At 39.7% G+C, this 26,825-nt stretch overlaps 1 protein-coding gene across 1 annotated transcript in view; it reads left to right on the top strand.

Annotated features, from left to right (window-relative positions):
• The window catches only part of LOC113409439 (GPI ethanolamine phosphate transferase 2-like), a 121,201-nt gene that overhangs the window by 83,000 nt on the left and 11,376 nt on the right, over window positions 1-26,825 (top strand). Inside the window, exons 11-12 of the mRNA XM_026663352.1 lie at window positions 3,798-4,107; window positions 8,444-8,607. Coding sequence (XP_026519137.1) covers window positions 3,798-4,107; window positions 8,444-8,607 — 474 coding nt within the window. The remainder of the gene's footprint in view (window positions 1-3,797; window positions 4,108-8,443; window positions 8,608-26,825) is intronic.

Raw genomic sequence — 26,825 nt, 5'->3', positions numbered from 1 at the left:
TTTTAGGGGGTGGGGAAGTGGAGTGGGGAGAACTCATTTCCAAAAATAGAAATTGTCAGTAGGGTATATATCATGATCACATGGAAAAAAATCTCTTGGCGGGCAACACTGTTCAATAGCTACTAGCTAATTGCTTTGCAGACAAGAAAAAATCAATGCAAGGAAGTTCTGACTTTCATATGAACAGGACATTAAGTGGAAAACACTTAAATACGGTACACCAATGTGCAAGCGAACACTAGCTTGTAGTGTTAGGTTTCATTTGTGTCTCAGCCTTCTAAAAAAATTGCGTTGAAGGCTTAGTGGTAGCTGTGGGTTTTTTTGTCTTTATATTTAGGAAGTCCACATTATTAGTGTCAGGTTTCTTCAGCCTTTATTGGCTTGATAGAACAACATAGGACCACAAATTATTAATGTTGGTGCTACTGGAGCCCCAGATAATCTGCCCAATTCCCCCACCCCCAACCCCTTTACATTTCTAGTCTCTCTGATATGAAAATGTAGTTTTTTGGTCAAGGTTGCCTGCTAAGAGTTGTTCGGGATGCTAGTGCAAATTGGTTTCACAAAGAGTTGAAACATATGCATTTGAAAGGAAAAAGTTTTGCTTTGACTTTTTCCAGGAGATTCTGGCTAAGCTTGTGAATGCTTTCCTGGCTGAAATCAGATTTGTCCCAAGTTGGGTCCGGACTACCACATCTTGAGTACCTGAGAGCTCCTGAATCAGTTTACTTTAAGCTCTGAATTGATTCTGGTATCTATAGAGCAGGGCATGTTTGCACTCCACTCAAAACATATAAAGTAATTAATTGTGGCAATGGGGAAACTCTCTTGTATTTGGTTTCCTAAAAATAATATTTTTGAGCATTTTTCATGTATTTGTATTACATAGCACAGAGGAGCCCTGGTTGTGGACTAGGACCCCATTGTACTATTGAGTGGCTGAGTAGTCCACAGTGAATGTTGACTTTGGTCCAGTTGCCCAATGAACAGAGATGCACCCATTAATTTTTAGTGTGCATCTAGACACCTTCTCTTCCTCCCAGTTCTGCTTTGCCTTGTCTCATGCTCTCTTCTTCTAGAACAGCAGTTCTCAAAATTCTGGAGCTCGGTGATCACTTCAGGTTTTTTCAGAAACTTTTGCTCCCCTCTCAAATGCTTTCAAGCATGATACTGTGGCTGTGATGGTACCTGGAAATGGAGAATAAAGATCAATTTATGGGTGTACTAAAATATCAGTTGTAGGAAGTGCTTAGCATACATTACCTAAAATACTGGTTTTGCTTGAGAAGCGGTGAAATGTGGTGTGTTCTGATATTCTAAAACAGAAAATTGGTAAAATGTTTTTAGTACTACCAATGGTAAAACCAAGAGAATGGCTGCAATCCTAAAGAAGAATGTTGATAAATTGGAGAGGGTTCAGAGAAGAACCCCAAGAATAATTAACAGATTAGAAAACATGCCTTATAGTATTAGACTTAATGAGCTTAATTAATTTAGCTTAATGAAGAGAAGGTTAATGGGTGACTTGATTACAATCTATAAGTACCAACAAGGGGAACAAATATTTAATAATAGGCTCTTCAATCTATCAGAAAAAAGTATAACATGATCCAATGGCTGGAAGTTGAAGCTAGACAAATTGAAAGCATAATTTTTGAACGGTGAGAGTAATTAACCATTGGAACAACTTACCAAGGCTCATGGTGGATTCTCCATCACTGACCATCTTTAAATCAAGATTGGATGTTTTTTCAAAATATATAGTCTAGGAATCATTTTGGGGAAGTTCATCATGAGCAGAAATAACATTTGGGCTGCCACCTACTTTGTTGATTCCAATGTCCTGTTGTATTTATGCCTTTTTTTTTTAATATCTCATGCCTCCTTCCCCTGGACACACTCACATGTCTGGTGACCATATTTGACTGAATCCTGACCCCCATCCATGTCTGGCTGTCTGGAAAACCATAACTGGAGTTCCAATTGCTAACATAGCTGTTTGCATCAATACTGCATTAATACACTTTCCATTGTTTCCAATATGGGAATGAGGTTAATCTCATGGTTTCACATACTAAAAAATCTCCCCAATATTCAATTTGGTTTGTACTTTTGTTGTTAACTTGTTTATTATAAATTGCTAAATTGTATAACTCTAGGTTAAGCACTTATTCTTATGCTAAATGTTAGGCCTTCTGCTAATTATCTGCTGCTTAAGCTAACAATACTTAAACTAACAAATAGACTTTACTAGGCCTCAACTTATTCCAAAGCCTATCTCAAATATTAATTTTTGTTTTCCTACTACTATTACAGCTCTAACTTCTATTTTACTATCTTAAAGCATGTTAATATGCCTTAGCACATGATATACATTTTAATATTGCTCCCTAAAATCAGGTCAGGGGTTACAGGTCAGCAACATTTATTCATGAACTTTATGATGATTTTGAAAAGGTTAGTTTTTCCTGGTTTTCTTAATTCTTTTCCTTTTCTACCATTTGTACCCACCAGTATCCCGTCCTCGACAGCAGATGGTATTGTATGCTTCAGAGGATGGTACAGGAAACCCTATATCAGAAAGTTACATAAAAACCTGACCAGAGAAGCTTCCTAGCCTAATTTTTAGTGGTTTCCTTGTGCCTTGAAACATGAAAAGTGATAAGTCATGCCACTTTGTGCCTAAATACAAATTTCAGAACCTGATCTTAAATAACCATTTTTTAAAATCTTAACCACTCTTTGCACATGTACTTTATTTTCAGTAAGGTATCACATGCAGAAATGTATATGCAAGCAGAGGTGAATTTGTACAATAGTACTTGGGCGGGGGGGGGGAGGGAGAAAAATTACATGTTAACAAAAAACACCACCCAAATTCTCTTAATGAAATATGAAGGTTGAGAAATTAAATACACAAGTTAATATTCATAAAACAGTAAGCCATATTGCTGCTTTCGTATATATTCAAGGTTGATTATACATTTAACTGAATAAAGTGATCTAATTACTTTGTCAAAAGTATAACCTAGTCAAGTTCCTGTTGTATGAACTTCTAACTTTTCAGTTTCCTAAATCCGATGTGCTTAAAATCTCAAGTTTAATGTTAACCTCTCTTCACCTGCTACTAATTTGTAGTTTGCACATGTTTCCAGAGTTTAAGGTGATGTAGTACTATGCATCCAGTGATTCTAGTCAGGTGTATATTGTTTAAAATTGGGAGATTATTGTGAAAAGTCCATACATGCCCACTGTGCTGGATTGTCTAAGGGAACTAGAGATCCTGGTTCTCTGTTTGGCTGAAATAAAAACATGGTTGAGTAATATTTTGATATACCCTTAATGCCTGTCACTTGAAAGAGCTGACGCAACCCAAACAATTAGTTGTTGAAAGTTTCTTTCAACATCTTTTCGGATTTAGGATTTTAAATTTCAAGATAAAATTCATGATGTGTTAAACTGACAAACCATCTGGACATTAATAAGTTTAGATGGAACTGGATAGGAGTAACAAATCATTGCAGTGACTTTAGCTGACTTAGCAATTAAAAAAACTAACGTGTTCTTTGCCAAAGCTATTTCATTGGGGTAGCATGGTTTACATTTGAAATATTTTAAAGCTATTCTATTTGAAATACATTTTATGACACACTTGGCCAGTGATCACACTTGAATTTTGATGCATTTCTCAGAATCATCTTTGTCTCATACCTCTCTTTAAAAAAAAAAAAAAAAAAAAATTGACTTGTGAAAATAGATACTACTAATTAATTTATCTTTCTGGTTTTCCTTTTTAGGGGAATTATTGAAGCTCGTTTTGTTTATGTCTTTGTTCTTGGCATAATCTTCACTGGAACCAAAGATTTACTCAAATCACAGGTTATATCTGCAGACTGCAAGACCAAGAGTATCGGTTTATGGGAAGTGTATAGTGGATTGGTTCTGCTAGCAGCTCTGCTATTTAGACCCCATAACCTGCCAGTTTTGGTGTTTTGCCTGCTGATTCAAATGATAATGACAAGATGTATCTGGAAGCCACTAAAATTTGATGCAGCTCAAATTACTATTATGCATTATTGGTTTGGCCAAGCTTTCTTCTATTTTCAGGTAAGCTCATAATATGGCATCAATGAAAATAATGTGTGTAGTTATTCTACCATGTGTTGTGTTAAATTGCACCATAAGGCCTGATCCTGCAAAGGCTCAAGTCAGTGGAAATACTCTTGCAGGATGAGGCCCCTAGGTTTCAGTTAACTTTATTCTCCACCAACCTAGTATGGAATAATATTTGCACATACATACAGAAAACAAATAAATAGTGCTAACTTGCGCATATATATGTGTGTGTGTGTGTGTGTACAGTGCTATTGGCAAGAACGTGAACTAAGCTAATATAAAATTGCAGTCAATTTATAACTTTTCTGGTCTATTTTAGTCTCTCTCTAAAGGTTACTACTAATAAAATATAATATGGTAAAATCTATCCTGGCACATATGGGGAAGGATAGCTTCTGAAAATAGTGTGAAAACTTTCAGAATGTTTTATTCTTAATATTATAACATCAACTAATTTCTTGAAGGAATAGAGCTTCAGAAATAAAGTATATACAAAAGGAAATATGTAAAGTTCATTTGTGGAGCAGGCGGTATTAATAGTGGTAGTTTTAGTGGGCAATGGGAAAACTCAAGGATTAAGTGGACTAACATGAAAATTTTAAAAGCTTTTGAAAAACGTCTATGGTCCATGTTAATTAAGGTGTTTAATAAATAAGTTGAGATGGTGTTTCGCCAAATTCTCAGAAGTGCTTTGATTTCCTGCCATAATATAAATATTTACCGCCACTGATTTTTTTCAAAATGGAAAAAGATCAGGTAACTCCAGTAAATATCTTCATTATGGACTGTAACATTGGCAAAAACACTGGCATGTAAAATCATGTTCATTCACCCTGCTTGGATCATGCTGGTTTGTATAAAATATTCCACTTTAATATGGAGTCCTAGGTGCTACTGCAATACAAATAATTAATATAAGAATGTTAACTGACTTGATTAATATTTAAAATAGCAACAGACAAATCTAGTTCTGTCCCTGACATGAGGTATACAAAGCCTCTGAACTGGAACTGTATGAAACTTGGATGTAGTTTAGGTGAGATGAAAACTATTTTAAGTGTAATTTCAGTCGAGAATCTGAAGAAGGGCCAAATTCTGCCATCCTTAATCTATACCTTACTCCCTGAGGAGTCTCATTGATTTCAATGAGTAGAGCTGCTCCATTGTGAGTAAGGGTGGCAAATCTAACTCTCAGGGTAATATTGGGGATATAGAATATAAGGATACATTATACACCTCTACCTCGATATAACGCGACCCAAAATAACACGAATTTGAATATAACGCAGTAAAGCAGTGCTCCGGGGGGGCGGGACTGCGCACTCCGGCGGATCAAAGCAAGTTTGATATAAAGCGGTAAGATTTTTTGGCTCCCGAGGACAGCGTTATATCGGGGTAGAGGTGTATATAGACATTGATTTGGGAGGGTGACATTTTTCCCTCTCTTTTTCCTTTTTGTGCTGGTCCCTGGCTACCTCAACCAGCATTTCCATCCCTGTGGAAGGGAGATGTGGATTGGATTGGCTTCCTTCTGAATGAGAGAGACGACGGGGGGGAGTGGGGGGGCGGGGCGGTCATTCATAAGGAATTGCTGTGGCTTTTTCTCCTGCTATATGGGAATATATTCTATATGAGGTGTGAGGGTTGCTGGCCATGCTTTTTGTCAGGGAAATTCTCATGGACACTCTTTCTTAACTTTTATACATGGTATTTTTATTGTAAAATTGGGGAAATCGTTGTCTTTAGAGGAAAGATGTTAATTTGCCAGTGGGTGGATCAGTATAATTAAGGGGTGTTATTGAGATGAAGATGCGAAAGCCGGCTTAATTTGACTCGTGTTGCTTTTTCGCTTTAATTGCTACATTGTGTTAGAAGATGAAGAAAAAATAAATAAAAAAATCAAGCTTATTAATCAACTGTAACAAATTTAATGCGGTTAAATCAGCATCTTTTTTATGTGTCAGGTTGTTACTGTAAGTCAATAGCTTATGAACCTCAATGAATTTTTCAACAACCTTGACTGATTATCATTATTTTCCTGAGCCTCAAGCCATCCACTCCTTCCATCGGATCATTAATTCCCTGGAAGTGCCCTGTGGCTTTATCATTGCTGTTTAATTCAGAGCATACAGTGACAATAAAAGTAAAGGTTACTTTAGTCTTCATTAATTATAGAGAGCCCTAAAAAGTGTAGACCATTGTCTTCATGCTGAAACCTGATGTTTACAAGCAGTGACAGCTTAAAGTAAATAATGTCTTTAAAAAGTCTCCAAAACCAGTTCATAAGTTGAGGTTTCAGTTAGTATTCCACGGTCGGCTTCATAATTAAGAAAATAGCAATTGAAAATATCTGGAGAGGTTCATATTAGTAAAACTTTATTCAAAAGCACTTACAATGTAAAATTGTCAGGAATGGATGACCATTGGCAGATGAGGCTTCCATTTGATTGCATTGGTCAGACTTGGCTACTTTAACTGTCTTTGAAACACTGTGCCTACAAGAGGGAGGAAGGAAATTGTAGGCTAAACCCTTGAATATTGTTCTTGCCTTTCTTCTTCTATTTCATATTAAATTAATGATTGGATTCAAATAATTAGTTAAAATAACTCTTGAGATTTTTCTTGCACAACCTGCTTGTACAGCTATTTATTCTGCATGATGCTCTAGTTACTAAAGAGGGGCATGCGTTTAAGGCCAGGTCTTGAGGAAAAGCGAACAGAAGAACACTAACATTCTGTGTCGTTAAACTAGTGTTAAAGCAGATTGGAAACTCGTTAGTCTGACATACTGCCAGTGTCACAAAATGTCATCAAGGCAATGCAACTGATAGCTTCCAAATAGTGAGAGGTGCTTCTGACCATATGAAATTTCATGTTTTGAGCAAAATGAGTGCTGCTTTCAGAGGCATATGGTTGCCTCCCTTCCGTCAGACTTTTGAACATAAAGGAGTTATTCTCCACAGCATATATGCTATATTAATGTAGTTTTGCATTTGCCAAAGATTTGTTTTAATTCTTGCTTGTGAGAAAAGCTTCATGCTTCAAGGGTTCCAGAGCATGATGGATTACCACTGAATGTTTTCCTGCAACAATGAATTGTCTCTTGCCATTTCTACCATATCGCCATGCCATAATAATCTAGTAAACTAATAGTGTTTGAAAGATTTCAGTAATATTTTTGAATAAAAGCTGACATGCTGTGAATTGTCAAGTTATTTATGTATTCTGTAGAGAATTAGAAATTGTAAGCTTTGGAAATCCAATTCAGTACCATGAAATAATATAATATATATGGTATGAAGTATTTTATCTTCTACTGTTCCTCCTCCTTCTCCCCCCCCCCCCCCCCCCCCGGTCTTATCTCCTTGGCATCAGAGTACAGGCAGAATGTTTCCTTCATTACTACTTATCTGTAGTCCATCCTTTACTGTTCTTCCCTTCCCCCCTCATCTTATTGCCGACCATTAATGTTACACCTCTCCCAAGGCTGGAAGATTAGAGTATGCATGTCCTTCTTAGAACATCTTTGTGGTGCTATGCGAAATTACACTGTAATGGACCCTAATTCAGACCGTTGACTACTATTTCTTATGCGTGTCTCTATTCATAAACATAGACAACTTACAGTAAGTTGCACCCTGTCAACAAAAGTGGTATGAAGTTATAGCACCCTCACCTAGTCTCTTACACTCCCTTAAAGAATTACTACAATGTTGTACAGTAGTGATCAAATGGCTGACTGTGACTTATTCAACAATGAGGAAACATGTAAGACTTAATGAATAATTTAACAAAGGTATTTGTGACAGTCCAGTTAGATAGATGTGGTAAGTTGCATATATTGTTCCTTCGTCCACTAGAACTCTAAATTGGAAGCACCATCTTCTCTTGGGGAAAGAGATAAAATCTCTCTGTGAATTTAGTCCTGAGAATGCTAACTGTAGAACTTTTTTCTTTTTGAATTATGCGTGATGGCAGTTTGATATGGATGACATTCTCCTCAGGACTAAGACTAAAATCACCAAATACAGTTCACTGTGTTGCTTGGGTAAAGTTTTTTGTGTTGATTCATTAAACGAGAGGTAGATGTATTTGAAGAAAACAAAATAGGACAAGCACATAGTCACTTTTTATTTGTTTGTGTTCCTCATTTATGTGCTAAAGTAGAACCTCTTTCTCGTAAATTTCTTCAGTTAAATCCAGAATACTGATTTAGGGCTCAAAGACCTATTAAGCCTTTAAATCTAAATGTTAATTAAACTCTTTGATATGTACTGTTTCATTCTGCCTTTCAGACATCTAAATGATCTCTTTGTTTTATTTTCAGGGAAACTCAAATAGTATCGCTTCAGTGGATATTTCAGCTGGTTTTGTGGGATTGGACAACTATGTGGAAATACCAGCAATTTTTCTTACAGGGTTTGCAACGTATGCAGGACCTTTGCTTTGGGCCATTCACTTGCTGTGCTACTTGAGTTCTGAAGTTAGCAGGTACTAAAATCTGATACAATTAAAAGTAATAAATGATTATCACAGATACAGAAAAGCATCTACATGATGTAAACCCATTTAAGAAACTGGAGCTCATATGCCTTTCCCCCCCTTAACTTAGCCCTTTGTCGCTCTTCCTGCCCTTTTTATCGTTCACTACTCTTACTAACTCCCTGATTCCTCACCCTATTTTTATTCCCATGTTTTCAAAAAGAAAAAAAAAATCATGGATCTGGCACAGGTTTGTTAATCATCTCCATGTTCGTATGTATGGTGTTATATCCCCATTTGTTCACCTGTCACTTAGATTGTGAGCTCCCTGGAGTAGAGACTCCCTCTCTTCATCTGTGTCAATCTATACAGTGCCTAGCACAGTGGGGTAAAACAGCGTTTGGGTCACTGTAGTACCGTGAAGGAGAGAAGTAAGACAAAGCTCCTGTAATTTTTTTACTTCAGTTTCAGGTTTAAAATTTGAGGTTTTAAGACTATTTTGAAAACTTTACATTTGGCCATGTACAGTATTCATGCAGATGGGTATCCGTCTGCTAATGATTTTCCGAAGGGAGAATGGCTTGTACAGCATGTTTTTAGAATGCTTTTATAACAAAGATGAAAACTAAAATTTTGTAACAATGTTTTTGAGGTAGCTTCTTAAATGGAAGCTCGTATTGAATTGGTTGAATAATATGCCTCTGCAGCAGCATAAATATTTCTCAGTTTTAGGTTGGATTTTTGGAGACTGAACAAATTTTTCCTTCCTTTATCAGTGTAACTATAGCAATGGCCCACTGAGTAATCCATTCAGAGTTTAAAGAATTCATTAAAGAAAATGTTGCATGTTTTCTGTAACTATTTATTTTTAGAAATTTTAAAATCTGTCAAAGGGTTTGATGTTTTAGGCCTAGTGATTTTGTATAAATTAGGAACACTTTACACTCAGAAGTTAGCAAAGTATTTAACATAATCATTTTTGTACTGTTGAAAATTTGGAAAGGATAAATCTCCAATTCTGGAATATATTTATACATTTAAAATGCAAATACATTTTAAAATAAAATATTTGAAAATCAACTTCATTTACTTGCCAAGACCCAGATGCAAAGTTCAGTTTGCTTCTGTAGCAGCTGATATCACACATGTACAAACAGTGTGGGAAACACACTTAAAGTTTCTGCTATAGGAAACTGAGATCTCCTTTACTGTTGTCACAGAAACCAGAATCCTAACCTCAGCACATAAGTAAGAGATGTCTTGATGTTTAGCACTTCCACGTCAAGCGTCTCTAAGTGTTTCTTCTAATGTCTGTTTTGCGGATGAAAGTTGGACTAATAGCATTGGTTTGAGCCAGGCATTGTGCTGGCTTACGCGTCTGTCAAACAGCTCTGCCAATGCTTAGTTCTGAACTGTGACATCACTTGGTTGAGCTGTTTTCCCTTTGGACAGCTCTATAGCTCACTTAGATATATGGCCATTGTTTGTTGTCATTGGTTAAGGTCAAATGCAGCAGACCAATGTTTCATCTGAATATATTAGGTAGAACTTGCAGCATCTTTAGCCTTTCAGGGTTTGTTTGAATCTGGGTGCTGCAGATACTGTCAGGTTGGGTCTGTCTGCACTACAGTTAGACACCTATACCAGCAGACTTGTGCTCATGGGGCTTAGGCTGTGGGGCTGTTTAATTGTGATGTAGACATTCGGGCTTGGGCTGCAGCCCGAGCTCTGGGACCCTCCCACCTTGCAGGGTCCTGGAGCCTTAGCTCCAACCCGAGCCCGAACGTCTGCATTGCAATTAAACAGCCACTTAGCCCAAGTCAGCTGGCATGGGCCTGCTGCAGGTTTTTAATTACAATGTGGACATACCCTGTATCTTTTCCTTTTAACCCAGGGTTTTGTAATTAGCAATTCAATGGCTATGTCCTTTGCTCAGATTCCACTTTCCTTGGAATTAAGGCTGGAACACTGGAGACGGGAAAGGGGTCAATGGGTCTGAATCGCTACTTAAACATATTGCAACTCTAGCTGTTAAAAATCTTTTTATGTTCTAAACATTCTTTATATAGACCTCTCGTTAAATATTTTGTGAGGCATTTTTAAATATGCCTAGAGGAGCAGTAAAGTTGCTACTGCCTTTCCAATTTCCTGTTGTGCCACTCACTGATTTTCAAATTCTTTAAAAAGTTTGAATCAATATTTTAATTGGCCTGATGAGCTTGATTTCAGTGTGTACTGCTGGATATCTCCTGGAACCCGGAAATGAAAAATGGTTTTACAACCTTCATCATCTTAGATTTTAATAAATCTTTTGTACTCATATTGGCACAGTAGACATTTAGTTGAATATGAGTGCCTTTTCAGATATTGTAAATGGAAATTGCACAGAACAATAGCATGCTAATAACTATAAAATGTTTAATGTTTTTAACAGTAATGTCATTCAATAAACTAAGTTTGTTGCTAGTCTAATAGGCATGCCGAAATAAATTAAGGGACTTATTACTTAAGTTACTGTAAAAGTATTACAGTGCTGACAAAATAAAACTAGGATATGTTGGCTAGAGGAAATACTGTAGCGCAAGACAGCTCCTTCCCCATTTAACCTTCTGACAGTTTTATCCCTAGCTTGCACCTTATCTAAAGTAATCCTTTTACCCCCTGTATAAATTCAATGACATGCAATGCTCATACAACCCATTTCAAAGTCAATTTTTCGTAGCTATAAAGAGGCAAAGCAAGAATTTTCTCTGAATTGCAGTAATGATACTGCTTTTTAAAATGCTGCTACTGCTGCTCATGTCCATCAGCCTCGGGAGGAAGAATCTAAAGAATTGTTCCCACCATGTTAATGTAATAACATTATAGCGAAGGAGGAATCCATGGTGCTCATCCAGGTCCTGCCTCCTGCAGTAAGCCTGGCCAGTTTTAAAACCTACACCAGAAATATCTACATGTCTCTCTTGTATAGTGCATATGCATGCCTGGAAATAGCTTGAGACTAGGAATAAGTGTTAACAATATGGGAAAGAACTACAAAATATCTTGTTTTCTTTGATCTCTCACAACACATTATGACTACAGGAGAGGCAGGTGAATTTCCTTTGAAGCTAACATTGCACAACTGAAGTCTCCTAGGGTTTGTCCACACTGTGTTTTGGAACTCATGGGAACGAGCCTTCCAGCCAGAGTCGACAGACTTGGACTAGCAAAGCTCCTGCTAGTCCTCTGTTTGAAGTTGTGGCTTGGGCTAGAGCTCGGGCTCTGAAGCCTAGGGAGGGGTTTGGGCTTCAGAGCATGAGCTCTAGCTGGGCTGCACCTTAAAAGTGCTGGCTGTACAGCACTACCCTGAGTCTGTTGACCGAGGCTGGAAGGCTCACTACTGTGGGCTCCAAAACACTGCGTAGACATACCCCTACGAGCCTAGTTCTGCCCTCGCTCTTGGCCCATGTGACCCATTGCTACCAATATTATTACACAGTCTGTATGTTAAGGCAGGATTTGGTCATCTGTTTCTAAGTGAGAACTATGCAGCCAACCAGGGTTTCCTACTATCACTTGTGTCACAAATACATGACAAGTTGCTTCAAAGTTGACTGAAACATAAATGTCATCTTCTCCCCCTGTGGGCCAACTATGCAGCCATACTTCAGGAGATGAAACACACTGCAATTGGCAGTGGGTAGAAGTGAGCCCAGAATTTATAAATATCTGTTTTAAAAGTTTTACTACCAGATACAGGATGTGCATATTCTAAGGGGGTTGGGATTTAAAATAGTCAAGAAATGTAGTCCTGCGTGTCAGAAATAAGTTTTGTACTGTGTAGTGTCTAAGGACCCAATTGTAAGACAGGTCCTCCTTGTGCTACATCCTGTACTAACGCATAACAGATGGTCACTGCCTTAAATACTTGGGTCTGGACTGCCACTCCCAGTCATGCTGAGTAGCACCTTATTATGTGAATATTTCCACCGGAACCAAGAGAACTATTTGTTGAGAGAGGTACTACTTGACAGGAATAAGGGTGGCAGAAGCTGGTGTTCAATATTTGAATGTTGTTGCTGTTCTCTTTCGTTGCATGTGATTTTCAGTCAAAAGCAGAGTGCCTATGGATTACTGGCTTCTGATCTTAGACTTTACAGTATCTCATCTCCTGTTTTTTTCCCTCTTATAGGAAGTATGTTCAGTAGTGCATGGTTTGTTTTGCCAAGCAGTTTCCACCGTCTCTGCAGACCTACTACCTGTTTACTGTGCTTCCGAGAGATTGCCTGTGTAGTGTGGTTCTGTTACAAAAACATCAGTATCTGATCCTTTATTAAATTTCATAAGCTATTTTATGCGACCAGCATTTCCAACTCCAGTTGCAAAGGCTGCAGAAATTAATTCTCATAGGATGAAGTGGTTCTGTTCAAGAATAAATACAGGTACTGACGAGGTCCCATAGCAGAGCTAACTGCAATACTAACAGTTTATAGTCATAAAAACAAGCATCAGAGGGTCACCATGTTAGTCTGTATCCACAAAAACAACGAGGAGTCCGGTGGCACCTTCAAGACTAACAGATTTATTTGGGCATAAGCTTTTGTGGGTAAAAAACCCACTTCTTCAGATGCCTGGAGTGAAAATTACAGATACAGGCATAAATATACTGGCACATGAAGAGAAGGGAGTTACCTTACAAGTGGAGAACTAGTGCTGACAAAGCCAATTCAGTCAGGGTGGATGTGGTCCGTTGATGAGGAGGTGTCAGTACCAAGAGAGGGAAAATTGCTTTTGTAGTGAGCCAGCCACTCCCAGTCCCCATTCAAGCCCAAGTTGATGGTGTTAAGTTTGCAAATGAATTGTAGCTCTGCAGTTTCTCTTTTGAAGTCTGTTTTTGAAGTTTTTTTTTTGTTGAAGGATGGCTACTTTTAAATCTGTTATTGAGTGTCCAGGGAGATTGAAGTGTTCTCCTACTGGCTTTTGTATGTTACTATTCCTGATGTCTGATTTGTGTCCATTTATCTTTTTATGTAGAGACTGTCTGCTTTGACCAATGTACATGGCAGAGGGACATTGCTAGCACAGGATGGCATATATCACATTAGTAGACGTGCAGGTGAATGAACCTCTGATGGTGTGGCTGGTGTGGTTGGGTCCTATGATGGTGTCGCTAGAGTAGATATGGGGAACAGAGAAGACAACGGGGTTTGTTACAGGGATCAGTTCCTGAGTTAGTGTTTCTGTGGTGTGGTGTGTAGTTACTGGTGAGTATTTGCTTCAGGTTGGGGGACTGTCTGTAAGCGAGGATTGGCCTGCTTCCCAAGGCCTGTGAGAGTGAGGGATCGTTTTCCAGGATAGGTTGTAGATTGTTGATGATGCACTGGAGAGGTTTTAGCTGGGGGCTGTACGTGATGCCCAGTGGTGTTCTGTTGTTTTCCTTGTTGGGCCTGTCCTGTAGTAGGTGACTTCTGGGTACCTGTCTTGCTCTGTCAATTTGTTTCCTCACTTCCCCAGGTGGGTTATTGTAGTTTTAAGAATGCTTGATAGAGATCTTGTAGGTGTTTGTCTCTGTCTGAGGGATTGGAGCAAATGTGGTTGTATCTTAGCCATTGGCTGTAGACAATGGATCATGTGATTGTCCTGGATGGAAGCTGGAGGCATGTAGGTAAGTATAGCGGTCAGTAGGTTTCCAGTATAGGGTGGTGTTTGTGACCATCACTTATTTGCACTGTAGAGTCCAGGAAGTGGATCTCTTGTGTGGACTGGTCCAGGCTGAGGTTGATGGTAGGGTGGAAATTGTTGACATCCAGGTGGAATTCTTCAAGGGCCTCCTTCCCGTGGGTCCATATGATGAAGATGTCATCAATGTAGCGCAAGTAGAGGAGGGGCACTAGGGGACGAGAGCTGAGGAAGCGTTGTTCTAAGTCAGCCATAAAATGTTGGCATACTGTGGGGCCATGCAGGTACCCATAGCAGTGCCGCTGACTTAAAGGTATAAGGTGTCCCCAAATCTGAAATGGTTGTGGGTGAGGACAAAATAACAAAGCCCAGCTACCAGGTGTGCTGTGGCCTCATCAGGGATACTGTTCCCGACAGCTTGTAGTCCAATCTCGTGTGGAATATTGGTGTAAAGAGCTTCTACATCCATGGTGGCCAGAATGGTGTTTTCAGGAAGATCACCAATGCATTGTAGTTTCCTCAGGAAGTTGGTGGTGTCTCGAAGATATCTAGGAGTGCTGGTAGCATAGGGTCTGAGGAGAGAGTCCATTTAGTCAGATAATTCTGCTGTAAGAGTGCCAGTGCCTGAGATGATGGGGCATCCAGGATTTCCAGGTTTATGAATCTTGGGTAGCAGATAGAATACCCCTGGTCGGGGCTCTAGGGGTGTGTCTGTGTAGATTTGTTCCTGTGCTATAGCAGGGAGTTTCTTGAGCAGATGGTGTCGTTTCTTTTGGTACTCCTCAGTGGAATCAGAGGATAGTGGCCTGAAGAATGTGGTGTTGGAGAGTTCCCTGGGAGCTTCCTGTTCTTAATCCGACGTGTTCATGATGACTATAGCAACTCCTTTGTCAGCCCCTTTGATTATAATGTCAGAGTTGTTTCTGAGGCTGTGGATGGCATTGTGTTCTGTACGGCTGAGGTTATGGAGCAAGTGATGCTGTTTGTTCAAAATTTCAGCCTGTGCATGTCTGTGGAAGCACTCTATGTAGAAGTCCAGTCTGTCATTCGACCGTCAGGAGGAGTCCACCCTGTTGTTATTGGGAGTGGACCACATATACCCTGACTTAATTGGCCTTGTCAACACCTGTTCTCCACTTGTAAGGTAACTCCCTTCTCTTCATGTGCTAGTATATTTATGCCTGTATCTGTAATTTTCACTCTATGCATCTGAAGTGGGGTTTTTTTTACCCATGAAAGCTTATGCCCAAATAAATCCGTTAGTCTTTACGGTGCCAACGGACTCCTCGTTGTTTTTGTGGATACCGACTAACACGGCGACCCCTCTGATACTTGGCACCCGTTTATAGTCATAATACTGTTAACTGACATTAGGCATGGGTAGGAAGGAGCTGCTTCCTTCACTGACTTAGGTTCTAATGTTCAGCAAACCAGTATTTTTCCAAGGAAAATTAAGAGTTTGGACAGGAACTGTTAGCAGAACTCTAGGGAGACTTGAAAGGCCACCCAGAAAAGCCCTAGAAAAGATTACTTATGATAGTTCTAAGTTATTTCTATCGTTAGTGGAACAGGCTGTTTAAACTACATAATGAAAAAACAAACCCAGGGTTGTAGAACAGATTAACAAAAATTAATGAATGATGTAGAATGTTTTCTAAAAGTTGCATAGTGTTAAGGGACAGCAGTGACAGCTGGGAGCCTGAAACTTTAAGTGGGTGCCCTTGAGGTAGAAGGGGGAGGCAGGGGTCAAAGTTACAGTTAACCCTGAAACTGTGATAGTTATACCATCAGAAGGTGACCTTCCCGCAAAGGACAGAAAGGTGGAAGCCACCCTATGGAGAGACTTTGAGGCTTCTTTAGCAGCTGTAAGAGACTCTTTGGCCCTACCTGCTTCCCCAGAGCTATTGTGGTCTGGCTAGAATACCTAAAGTCTCTAGACAGAAAGGACCATCCTGACTACGTGTCCATCTTTAAGATAATATCCCTAGCATTCACTTCTGTTACAGATGCCTGCATGAACGTTATGTGACTTGCAGCCCAAGCCATGACGTCTAACTTAGTAGCCAGGTGCCAAATCTATTTATGTCCCTGGGTAGCAGAGACCATTTCAGTAAATCCCGGGGACCTCAAAGTTCCCAGGCACTCTCCTTTTGCTGGGAAAATTGGATGAGATAGTTGGAGATAATGCATCTAAACTAAAGCTGGCCTTTTGTTCATCAAACAGAACTCGGACTATAAGGCCAACAGACCGAAACATTCCCTTCACTCATTCTCTGGCTAGAACTGCATAAGAAGGGATAAAAGCTATTCCAGAAGGAAACCTTGGAACTCCTACTTGGATAGCAAGGCCAGTGGTACCAGCAATGTATCAAAAAGCTGGATAATAAAATATTGGTTCATTTTAGCCCAGTTTAAGATTAGTGGACAAAATATCCCATTTCTCAGAGGAATGATCTCTCGACCACAGACAAGTGGGTACAAGAGAGAGAGAGAAGCATTGGTTACTCGAAGTCAGGGCTCCAGCTCATCCATTCACTCCTCTCAGGAAATCCTGTCAGGAAGGAACTTAACCTGTGGAACTCATTGCCAGGGGATGTGAAAGCCAAAACTATAATTGGGCTAAAAAAAGAACTAGATAAATTCATGGAAGATGTCCATCATTGGCTATTAGCCAAGATGGTCAGGGATGCAACCCCATGTTCTGGGTGTCCCTAACTCTGATTGCCAGGAGTAGAAGATAGGGGATGGATCACTGATGATTGCCTGTTCTGTTCATTCCCTCTGAAGCACCTGGCATTGGCCACTGTGACAAGACAGGATTCTGGGCTAGATGGACCATTGGTCTGATCCAGTATGGCCGTTCTTATGTAAGCAGTTCATCACATACTGCAACACAGAATTTAAGCTGTCAGAAAAGCGGAAAACAATTCACCACAATGGAGAGCATTGAAAAACAGGCATACTCCTGTAATTACTTCCCCCTTGGCTCTTTATCACTTTGCACATTCCTTCTTGCCATTCTTCATTCCTTGTAATTGTCCTGTATCTTCTCCCCCTAGGAAGCAGAAAAACCTTTGGCAAAATGAAATTGAGCAGCAACTTTGCCCTTCCTTTCTCTCTCTCCTTTGTGCACAGTAAAAGCTGCATGCTGATACTGAGCTCTTACCAGTATGAGTTCCCGCGCTGGTAGAGAAGCATGCTAGAGCCCTGCGTGGAACTAGTCTTTAATCCCACTCCCACTATTATGGCAGCAGGTCCTGCGGGACCCACGGGGTCCCAGTCCCGCTGCGGGGCTCTACAGCATGCCTCTTAAAAGGAGTATTCTGGATATATTGTACTGTGTGTATCTCTGCACGGCTTTGGATCAGACATCCTCTGACTTTAGAAATGTTGTTTAATGAGAATCTTCTGTGATTACAATTTCTAGATGGCTTTTATGCCTCTTTCTCTAGGTCACATTGGTAATATTCAAGTCCCCTTAAGTACCCTTTTGGGAAATGCTGAATGAAGAATGCAGGCCACAGCCTAGCTAATTATCAAGGAAAGATTGTGAAGTTTTGTGTGTATCATCAAATGAACGAGTCTTTTGAAAATGCCCTCCGGCTATCAGCTCACACCTTACCCCTCCGGTGGGGCTCACAACATACACCCCTGGTTTTCAACCTGTGCTCCCCAGACCCCTAGAGGTCCGCAGATTCTATCTAAGATTTCCAGAGTGGTCTGCACCTCCATTCAAAACTTTTTAGGAGTCCACAAATGAAAATAGGATGAAAACCACTGGCATACACACTTCACTTCTGGTATTGAATGACATCATGCCGTAAAAAGGCTGATACATTGCTTCCCCTTCCACAGAAGTCCCACTTCTGGCCAAACATCATTTGTGCATTGCCTCGTTCACATAATGGTATGGATGGGCTACTGACACCTGCATGATTGGTGCAGTCTTTTCCCACTTGATTCAGTTTCCTGACCGTCAATATGCTTTTGCTCACCTACCTGCTGCCCAGTGCATGGGTACCAAAATAAGTAGGCACAAAGCAATGACTTTCTAGACAACAGACTGGACTAAAGGACAAGAGCAGTTATTAAAACTCCAGCACTTGCAAGGGTTTACAGGGGATTAAAGCATGATTTAGAAGTAGATTTAGAGGCTATTTGGCATGTCTGAATATAATAAAGGTATTTTAGAAAAGTTAATAAAAATGATAGTTGTGGTAACTAGCCATAAAGGTGAACGGAACATTGCATTGATACATACTAGTTTCAGAGGTTGGGACACGGGGGAGATTAGCTAGTGGGTACCCAAGGCTTCATCTCAATTAAAAGGATACCATTTGGTCCTGTCTGTTACTAATTTTGACTGTAACAAGATTCCCCTGATTCTACTATAAAATGTAGTATAGATGGTACTTCATTGTCTTCCCCTGACTTTTTCCTCCTATTAGGTCTTCACCTTAATTTTAAGAAGAAAGAACAGGAGTACTTGTGACACCTTAGAGACTAACAAATTTATTTGACCTTAGTCTCTAAGGTGCCACAAGTACTCCTGTTCTTTTTGCGGATACTGTACAGACTAACGGCTGCTACTCTGAAACCTTAATTTTAAGGGCTTCTTTTGTATTTAGTGTATCTAATGTGCTGAGAAATTATTTATCTTCATTGCAAGGAGCAATGGTGATCTCAAATTGCAGTGGGGGAGATCTAGGTTGGATATTAGGAAACACTATTTCACTAGGAGGGTGGTGAAGCACTGGAATGGGTTACACAGGGAAGTGGTGGAATCTCCATCCTTAGAGGTTTTTAAGGCCCGGCCTGACAAAGCCCTGGCTGGGATGATTTAGTTGGTGTTGGTCCTATTTTGAGCAGGGGGCTGGACTAGATGACCTCCTGAGGTCTCTTCCAACCCTACTCTTCTATGATAACTGAACCAGTTTGTTCTCAAATCTGTTTTTATTGATTCTCAAATATACAGGATAAAATGCTACATATTAATAAAAAGAGGCAAAAGATAAAATATGGAAAAAGATGGGTTCATCTTTTAAGCAAGTACATTGGCCAGCACCTTGTTCAGAAAGAACTTTCAAACCTAATGCTGTGAAACAAATTTCAATATACAAAGGTGAGATTTAAAACTTACCTTGATAAACCCAAGATAAAATCAAATATAGAAAACATAGCTCAAAACTATAACCATTGGTGTGTATTACTAGTTATGGCTAGAGTTCATCAAAGTTTAGATGAAAGTGAAATGTGTTGGGAACCAAATGGGAGCATTCCCATGTGCCTGGCCTGGTTGTGCAGTTACATGTAATACATGCCACTTCCTGTACTGCTTATAAGAGCCAATAAGTCTGGATCCAGCAATGCAAGGTTTTGGGAGCTGGGGGATTGCGTGGGTAGGCTCAACTTGGTTCCTCTTCGGTGGGGTTTGGATGTCCCATCTGGGTCCACTCCTCTTTGGCTTGTTGGCAGCATCACTCATTGAGAAGTGGGCGGAAGAGATAACAATGAGGAGTCCAGTGGCACCTTAAAGACTAACCGATTTATTTAGGCATAAGTTTTTGTGGTAAAAAACCTACTTCTTCAGATGCATGGAGTGAAAATTACAGATACAGGCATAAATATATATTGGCACATGAAGAGAAGGGAGTTACCTTACAAGTGGAGAACCAATGCTGAAAGCCAGTTCAGTCAGAGTGGATGTGGTCCACTCCCAATAATTGATGAGGAGGTGTCAATACCAAGAGAGGGAAAATTGCTTTTGTAGTGAGCCAGCCACTCCCAGTCCCTATTCAAGCCCAAATTGATGGTGTTAAGTTTGCAAATGAATTGTAGCTCTGCAGTTTCTCTTTGAAGTCTGTTTTTGAAGCTTTTTGGTGAAGAATGGCTACTTTTAAATCTCATAGGGGTAACTGCGTTAGTCTGTATTCACAAAAACAACGAGGAGTCCGGTGGCACCTTAAAGACTAACAGATTTATTTGGGCATAAGGTGCCACCGGACTCCTCGTTACTTTTAAATCTGTTATTGAATATCCAGGGAGATTGAAGTGTTCTCCTACTGGCTTTTGTATGTTACCATTCCTGTCTGATTTGTGTCCATTTATCCTTTTACATAGAGACTGTCTGGTTATAGGAGATTGTGCAGGTCTTTTTTTATTATTGTTCCTTTCTTTTACATGCTCTGATCAGCAATAAAATAGGTGAAATTTAAGTTACTGGAATTGTGTTAACACCTCATCGAGATGAGTGGGGGTAATTCATACCTTTACATTGTCTGCAAACAGGTAGTTGTCCCTGCATTAGTTCGCACTCTGTTCACATTTTGAAGGTTTTCTTTACAACCCTAATGGCTAGAGGTTTGTTTCTTTGAGTTTTCATTTAAAAATGAAAACTCAAATTCTGGAATGCCAAATAGCGGTTTTGGGAGAGGAGGGGAGTACCAGTTTGCCAGTCTGGTCCAATGCAGCACACACTGCTTGTTAGTGTGATCTTTAGTTCTTTTAATCTTGCATGGCTAGCCATAAGCAGTGTTTTCTTTAGCTTCCTGATGACATGTTCAGCCATGCAAACAGGTGAAAAGGGTTAATAGTCCACAAATCTAGGCAAGAATCCTTTTAAGTTCAAACATGTCTCTGGTTTCTTGTTTTTCACCTTTGAATGAACTTTAATCTTTCTCTGAACTGTACCCAAGATACTGACATTTTTAATCACTTAGCTGTATATAAGATTAAATACTGTATTGAGATACTGTCCATTGTTACGTAAGGCTTGGGCATCTTCCTTCCCCATGCTACTCTGGCAAGCTATCTCTTGGAGTGCGTAACTTTGAAACTACTATTTATTGTCATATTTTGGGAAGGCAAGAGTGGTCCTTAATTAAAATAAATCAGTATTCAAAGTAATTGGTGCCTGAAAGTAGACTGAACAGCTTGTGTTGGAGGGAATCAGATGTATACTAAATGAGTTTTTCCCAGCCCAAAGGGGAAAGCACTACCTAAAAATCTGCCAGCTATGTGAACTAATTTAACAGTATCTCCATGGAAGATCCTCATTCTCTTGCTGGCTTATTCTGTTACCTTCTTTATTGTTACATTATAGGCTGGTCAATCTCATTTTAACAACTAAGTAACCAAGTAAACAACTATTTTTTTTAAGTCTCTTCAAGGTCACCTTGCACAAAATGATCTTCAGCTGCAATTTTTCTTTAACATCCTTAGAATTTCTCAACATTATAAATGACAAGTTCCTAACTCAAAAAGTGTTGCAGCCAGCAAGGGGGAATTCTTTATTAGACCTTGTCCTGAAAGATAAAGAGAAGCTGATCACAGAACTAAAAATGGATAGCTTAGGTAAAATTGGTCATGACTTGATCACATTTATAATGTGCAAGAAGAATAAAGCCAAAACCAGTTTATATATAGTGCTTTAATAGGGCCAATTTCACAAAGCTGAAAACAACTATGAGCTTCAGCTGGGAGGAGGAATTTAATCAGAAAAATGTGAATGATCATTAGAAATCATTTAAGAACACCTTACTAGATGCCCTAAAAACCACAATTGAGGAAAAAGGCTGTGCTGGTTAGAAAACTGACCTGGCTAAGAGGGAAAGTGAAGGCAGCTATAAAAACAATTTAACAAGTGGAAGAAAGGAGAATTTGATACTCATGAATGTAAATCAGAAGATGGGAATTGTAGAAAATTGGTAAGAGAAGCAAAGGGACACCAGGAAAAATCCATGGCCAACAGAGTTAAGGACAATAAGGAGGAGTTTTTAAAACTATATTAGGAACAAAAAGAATCCTGACAATGGTATTGGTCCATTACTAGATGGAAATGGTAGAATTAACATTAATGATGCAGAAAAGGAAGAAGTGTTCAATAAATATTTCTGTTCTGTATTTGGGGAAAAAACAGATGACATCGTCTTATTGTGGAAATAACACTTCCTCCATTCCACTAATATCTCTGGAGTAGTTAAACAGAAGCTACTGAAGTTAGCCATTTTTAAATCAGCAGGTCTAGATAACTTGTCTCCAAGAGTTTTAAAATATAGGCTATAATTACAGTCCTGGGAAGCAGTGACTCTGAAAAAGATTTGGGGGTCATAGTGAATAATTAACTGAAGATGGGCTCCCAGTGTGACTCTGTTGCCAAAAGGGCGAATGCAATCCTGAGTTGCATAAGCAGGGGAAGTAGAGCGGTTATTTTACCTCTGTATTTGGCACAGGTGCGACTGGTGCTGTAATACGGTGTCCAGTTCTGGTGTCCACAATTCGAGAAAGATGTCAATGAATTGGAGAGGGCTCAGAGAAGAGCTACAAGAATGATTAAAGGATTAGCAAACATGCCTCAGTGGTACACTCAAGGAGCTATTTAGCTTAACAAAGAGAAGATTAAAGGGTGACTTGATTACAGTCTATAAGTACCTACCATGGGGAACAAATATTTAATAATGGGCTCTTCAGTCTAGCAAAGAAAGGTATAACATGATATAATGGCTGGAAGTTGAAGCTAGACAAATTCAGACTGGAAATAAGGTATAAATTTTTAACGGCGAGAATAATTAACCACTGGAAAAATTTACCAAGGGTTGTGGAGGATTCTCCATCACTGATACTTTTAAAATCAATGTTGGATATTTGTCTAAAAAGTGTGCTCTGGGAATTATTTTGGGAAAGTTCTAGGGCAGGGGTTCTCAACTTTTGTACTGGTGACCCCTTTCACATAGCAAGCCTCTGAGTGCGACCCCCCCTTATCAATTTAAAAACACTTTTTAATGTATTTAACACCATTATAAATGCTGGAGGCAAAGCAGGGTTTGGGGTGGAGGCTGACAGCTCGCAACCCCCCATGTAATAGCCTCATGACCCCCTGAGGGATCCCGACCCCCAGTTTGAGAACCCATGCTCTAGGGCCTGTGCGATACAGAAGGTCAGACTAGATGATCACAATGGTTCTTTCTGTCTTGGAATCTGTGAATCTCTGGTTAAGAGGATGTAAAATAATCATTCATTCAGAAAAGGGGAGAGGAGGAAGACACACACACACACACACACACACACACACACACACTTAACAAAGTAAAACTAGACTAATTCCTACCTGTGCTGCTGATGTGAAATGCCTCAGGCTTTTATTCTAGTGAAATTCTTTAGAATTTCTAACTGGATTTTGGAAGAGGAGTTAGACATTTTACTAATGCTGTAGTGTGAAATATTTTGTGTTTCACTAGTTGGGAATTGTAATGATTTGGTGGTTATATCTTAGGGCAGGTCTACACTAACCCCCCAATTCGAACTAAGGTACGCAACTTCAGCTACGTGAATAACGTAGCTGAAGTTCGAAGTACCTTAGTTCGAACTTACCTCAGTCCAGACGCGGCAGGCAGGCTCCCCCGTCGACTCCGCGTATTCCTCTCGCCGACCTGGAGTACCGCAGTCGACGGCGAGCACTTCCGGGATCGACTTATTGCGTCCAGACAAGACGCGATAAGTTGAACCCAGCAGTTCGATTTGCTTGCCGCTGAACTACCGGGTAAGTGTAGACCTACCCTTAGTGATTTAAACTCAGTTGGTGTAAACTGGCATAATTATATTGATTTCATTGGAGATAAGCCGATTTACACCAGCTGCAGATCTGGCCCGTTGTGTTGCATTCACAAAATTAATGTGAAAAGTATTTTATAGTACATGTTTGAAGCAATGGTAACATCTTAATTTGTATAAATTATATTAAAGACAAAAGAATGGCACAGTGCGCAAACGCACATTGACCTCCACCGAAGTAAAGGATAGGTACGTAACAAAATTATAACAAGAATAGTGCCTCTATTCAAGTACCGCTTGGTTTGAAACACGTATACATAGCTGTTAATATGTGTACTGAAAATACTGCCACTGGGTAAGTGAAGGAGCTGAAGGCCAAGTGAGTTCAGATGGACATTGGGATCATTTTTTATTCCTGATCTGTCTGTCACCTAGCCATAAAACATGGACATATAAATCTGGGAAGGAGAACTCTATTATATTGTTTGCATTTAGTTTATTCATACAAAGTTATTTTCTCAAGCCTTCAAAAGGAGAGAATTAATGCATTGGTTGAACTTTGGTGTCACTTTTGCTTTCCATCTTGTTAAAATTAGCCATTTTGCTGCTATCACAGCCTCTAAAAAAACACTTTGTCCCAGAAGAGAGGGTTGTATAAACAGGAATCTGTTGTAACACAAGATGCACAGAGCTCTGTGTAAGCTTGAAAGTTTGTGTCTCTCGCCAAGAGAAATTGGTCCACTAAAAGATATTATCTCACTGACCTTGTCTACCACAAGATAAATCAATTATAAACAAAATTAACTATCATTAGGACCTAGTTCCAGAACAGGGTTTATATAGGTTATTCCCATAACACGTGGTTTCATAGGGCTGTGACAGCTATATACACCAATGTGTGGGAGGAGGTATAGTAGCAAAGCTATTTTTCACCTTGTAGGTGTTGGGTAAAGTCTTGTATTAATGCATGGAATAGCATGTGTACTGTATATAAAGCTGTATATGCAATTTCAGTTTGCACTATTTTATTTGAAAAATACACCCTTGCTAAATACTACCTAGTTTGAGTAAGTCATCTTGTTTTATCATTAGTTTTTATGCTACCTGTCAATCCTCATGGTAAAGGCTAGGCAGGTAGATTCTGTGCCAGCACTGCTACGTTTTCATGACAGTTTTGCAAGGCAGTAATACTATGTAAATTGAATAGAGACAGTATTGTAAGGCATATAAATATGTGGAAATTTTTGAGAGCATGACATGTTAATGTTACAATTAAGCTAGGGTGTTTTGGCATGGAGCTTCCTTTAACAGTAAGACAAAAATGAAGAACAATTGGAGGGAATCCTGCAGAAATCTGTTTTTTTCCTCCCAAAAGTCTTTCCATAAGGTGTCCTAAAAGGGCATGATGGGCAGTATTGACCATTCTCTGGGCATTATCTAACTTCTGACACCAATTTTAATCAATTATTTTCAGGTTCCAATCTCTCTCTCTCTCTCTCTCTCTCTCTCTCTCAATTTGCAACCACATCTTAGTCTCTGGGTCATATCTTTAGCCCTTTTGCTTATACCAATCAAGTCTGTCAACTTTTTGTCAACATTCATTGTTATTGGTATTGTAACAGTGTGAACTTTCATCTGCTTTCCAGCATTTGAGCTCACAGTTGTGGTGGGCCTGCTAGACCCCCATTTTTACACAGTTCACTACTCTTGGCTGCTTTAGAAAATTATTTGTTTGATGCACCTACATGTTCAGAGGCTTTCCCGCTTTGTTTATTTGGCAAATGTCTTACAGACATCATAAAGAGAACTGGGATAAGCAGTCTGCTTCTTCGAGTGCCCTCTGCGTATTCCCACTCTTGGATGTGCCAGCCTAGTGCAGCTAGGATGGTGGAATTTTCTAGTAGCAGTGCCTGTTGAAAGCACCTCATATCTCCCCTCCTCTGCCCCGAGCCTGCATCAGTCTAGTGATGTGTGGTGATAGGAGGGTATTGGCACCACTGCTGCCTTAGTGCCTTCCAACTGTCACTGAGTTAAGATGTGAACCACCTTAGTTCTGTTTCTGTCCGTAGTTAGTTCCATTGCCTACTTGCCTGACTATAAAGAAATAGTAACAGTTGTAGTATTTTAGTAGTTAGACAGTATATTTTATACTTGTTGGTAAAAAGATTAAAATTAGATTAAAAATTAAATTAAAATAACGTAGTTAACTTGACGATCATGATGGGCGACATGAAGAAGCTCAACTTCAAAAAATGTGCATTGTGCCTGGCAGTCTTTCCTTCCTCCGACATGTACTCTGGTGCTTAAAATGTTTAGGCAAAAATCACTTGCCAGAACGCTGTCAGATATACAGCACATTCACCCCCTGAGCCAGGAAGGACAGACAAAATAGACTTCACATTCTTCTGTTAAAGGAGGTGCTGTCTGCTAAGCCTGCAGGATCTGAAAGCTCAAAAGGATCTGGCTATAAAAGCAGGTGACCAGAGTCAGCTTCATCTACTTCTAGATCCAAAAAGTCATCCAGATCAATGACAAGATCTTCAGTGCCAGGTTCCTGTTCAAAGTCAGCTGAGGCCCCAGTGATCAGGTCGTCTGAACCAACGTCGACAGTAGTGCAGTCTGCATCAGTCCTGAATCCGGACAAGCATCATAGAGATCCACATGACACACCTGGAACATTTGCCTTGGTTTTGAGGAAGAGAGTGATTAAGATTGCCTCCAGCAGCTCCTCCAATCAGCCAAATTCCTTGGCTTTATTTCCACTTCCACCCCAGGCCCTGACAGGGTCACCAGGGGAGATCTTTTTCCTGTCTTCTATCTTTAGAATTCCTACATCATGGGCTTCACCAATGGCTTCAGTGTTGGATCCGGGATTGGATCTGAGGTTGGAGTCAGCCAATATGGCCACAGCATCTAAGAAGGCATAGGGTTTGCTGCCAGCTTGCCAAGTCAGGTGTCAATCACCAAAGGATATCCAGGGAATTATCTACTTGAACAGCTAGTCAGTATCTCACAGC

This window comes from Terrapene carolina, unplaced genomic scaffold (genome assembly GCF_002925995.2).
Source record: "Terrapene carolina triunguis isolate 2854851 unplaced genomic scaffold, T_m_triunguis-2.0 Scaffold33356, whole genome shotgun sequence".
Classification (NCBI taxonomy): Eukaryota; Metazoa; Chordata; order Testudines; family Emydidae; genus Terrapene; species Terrapene triunguis.
The sequence above is the reverse complement of the archived record's forward strand: the minus strand, read 5'-3'. Positions and strand labels throughout refer to the sequence as shown.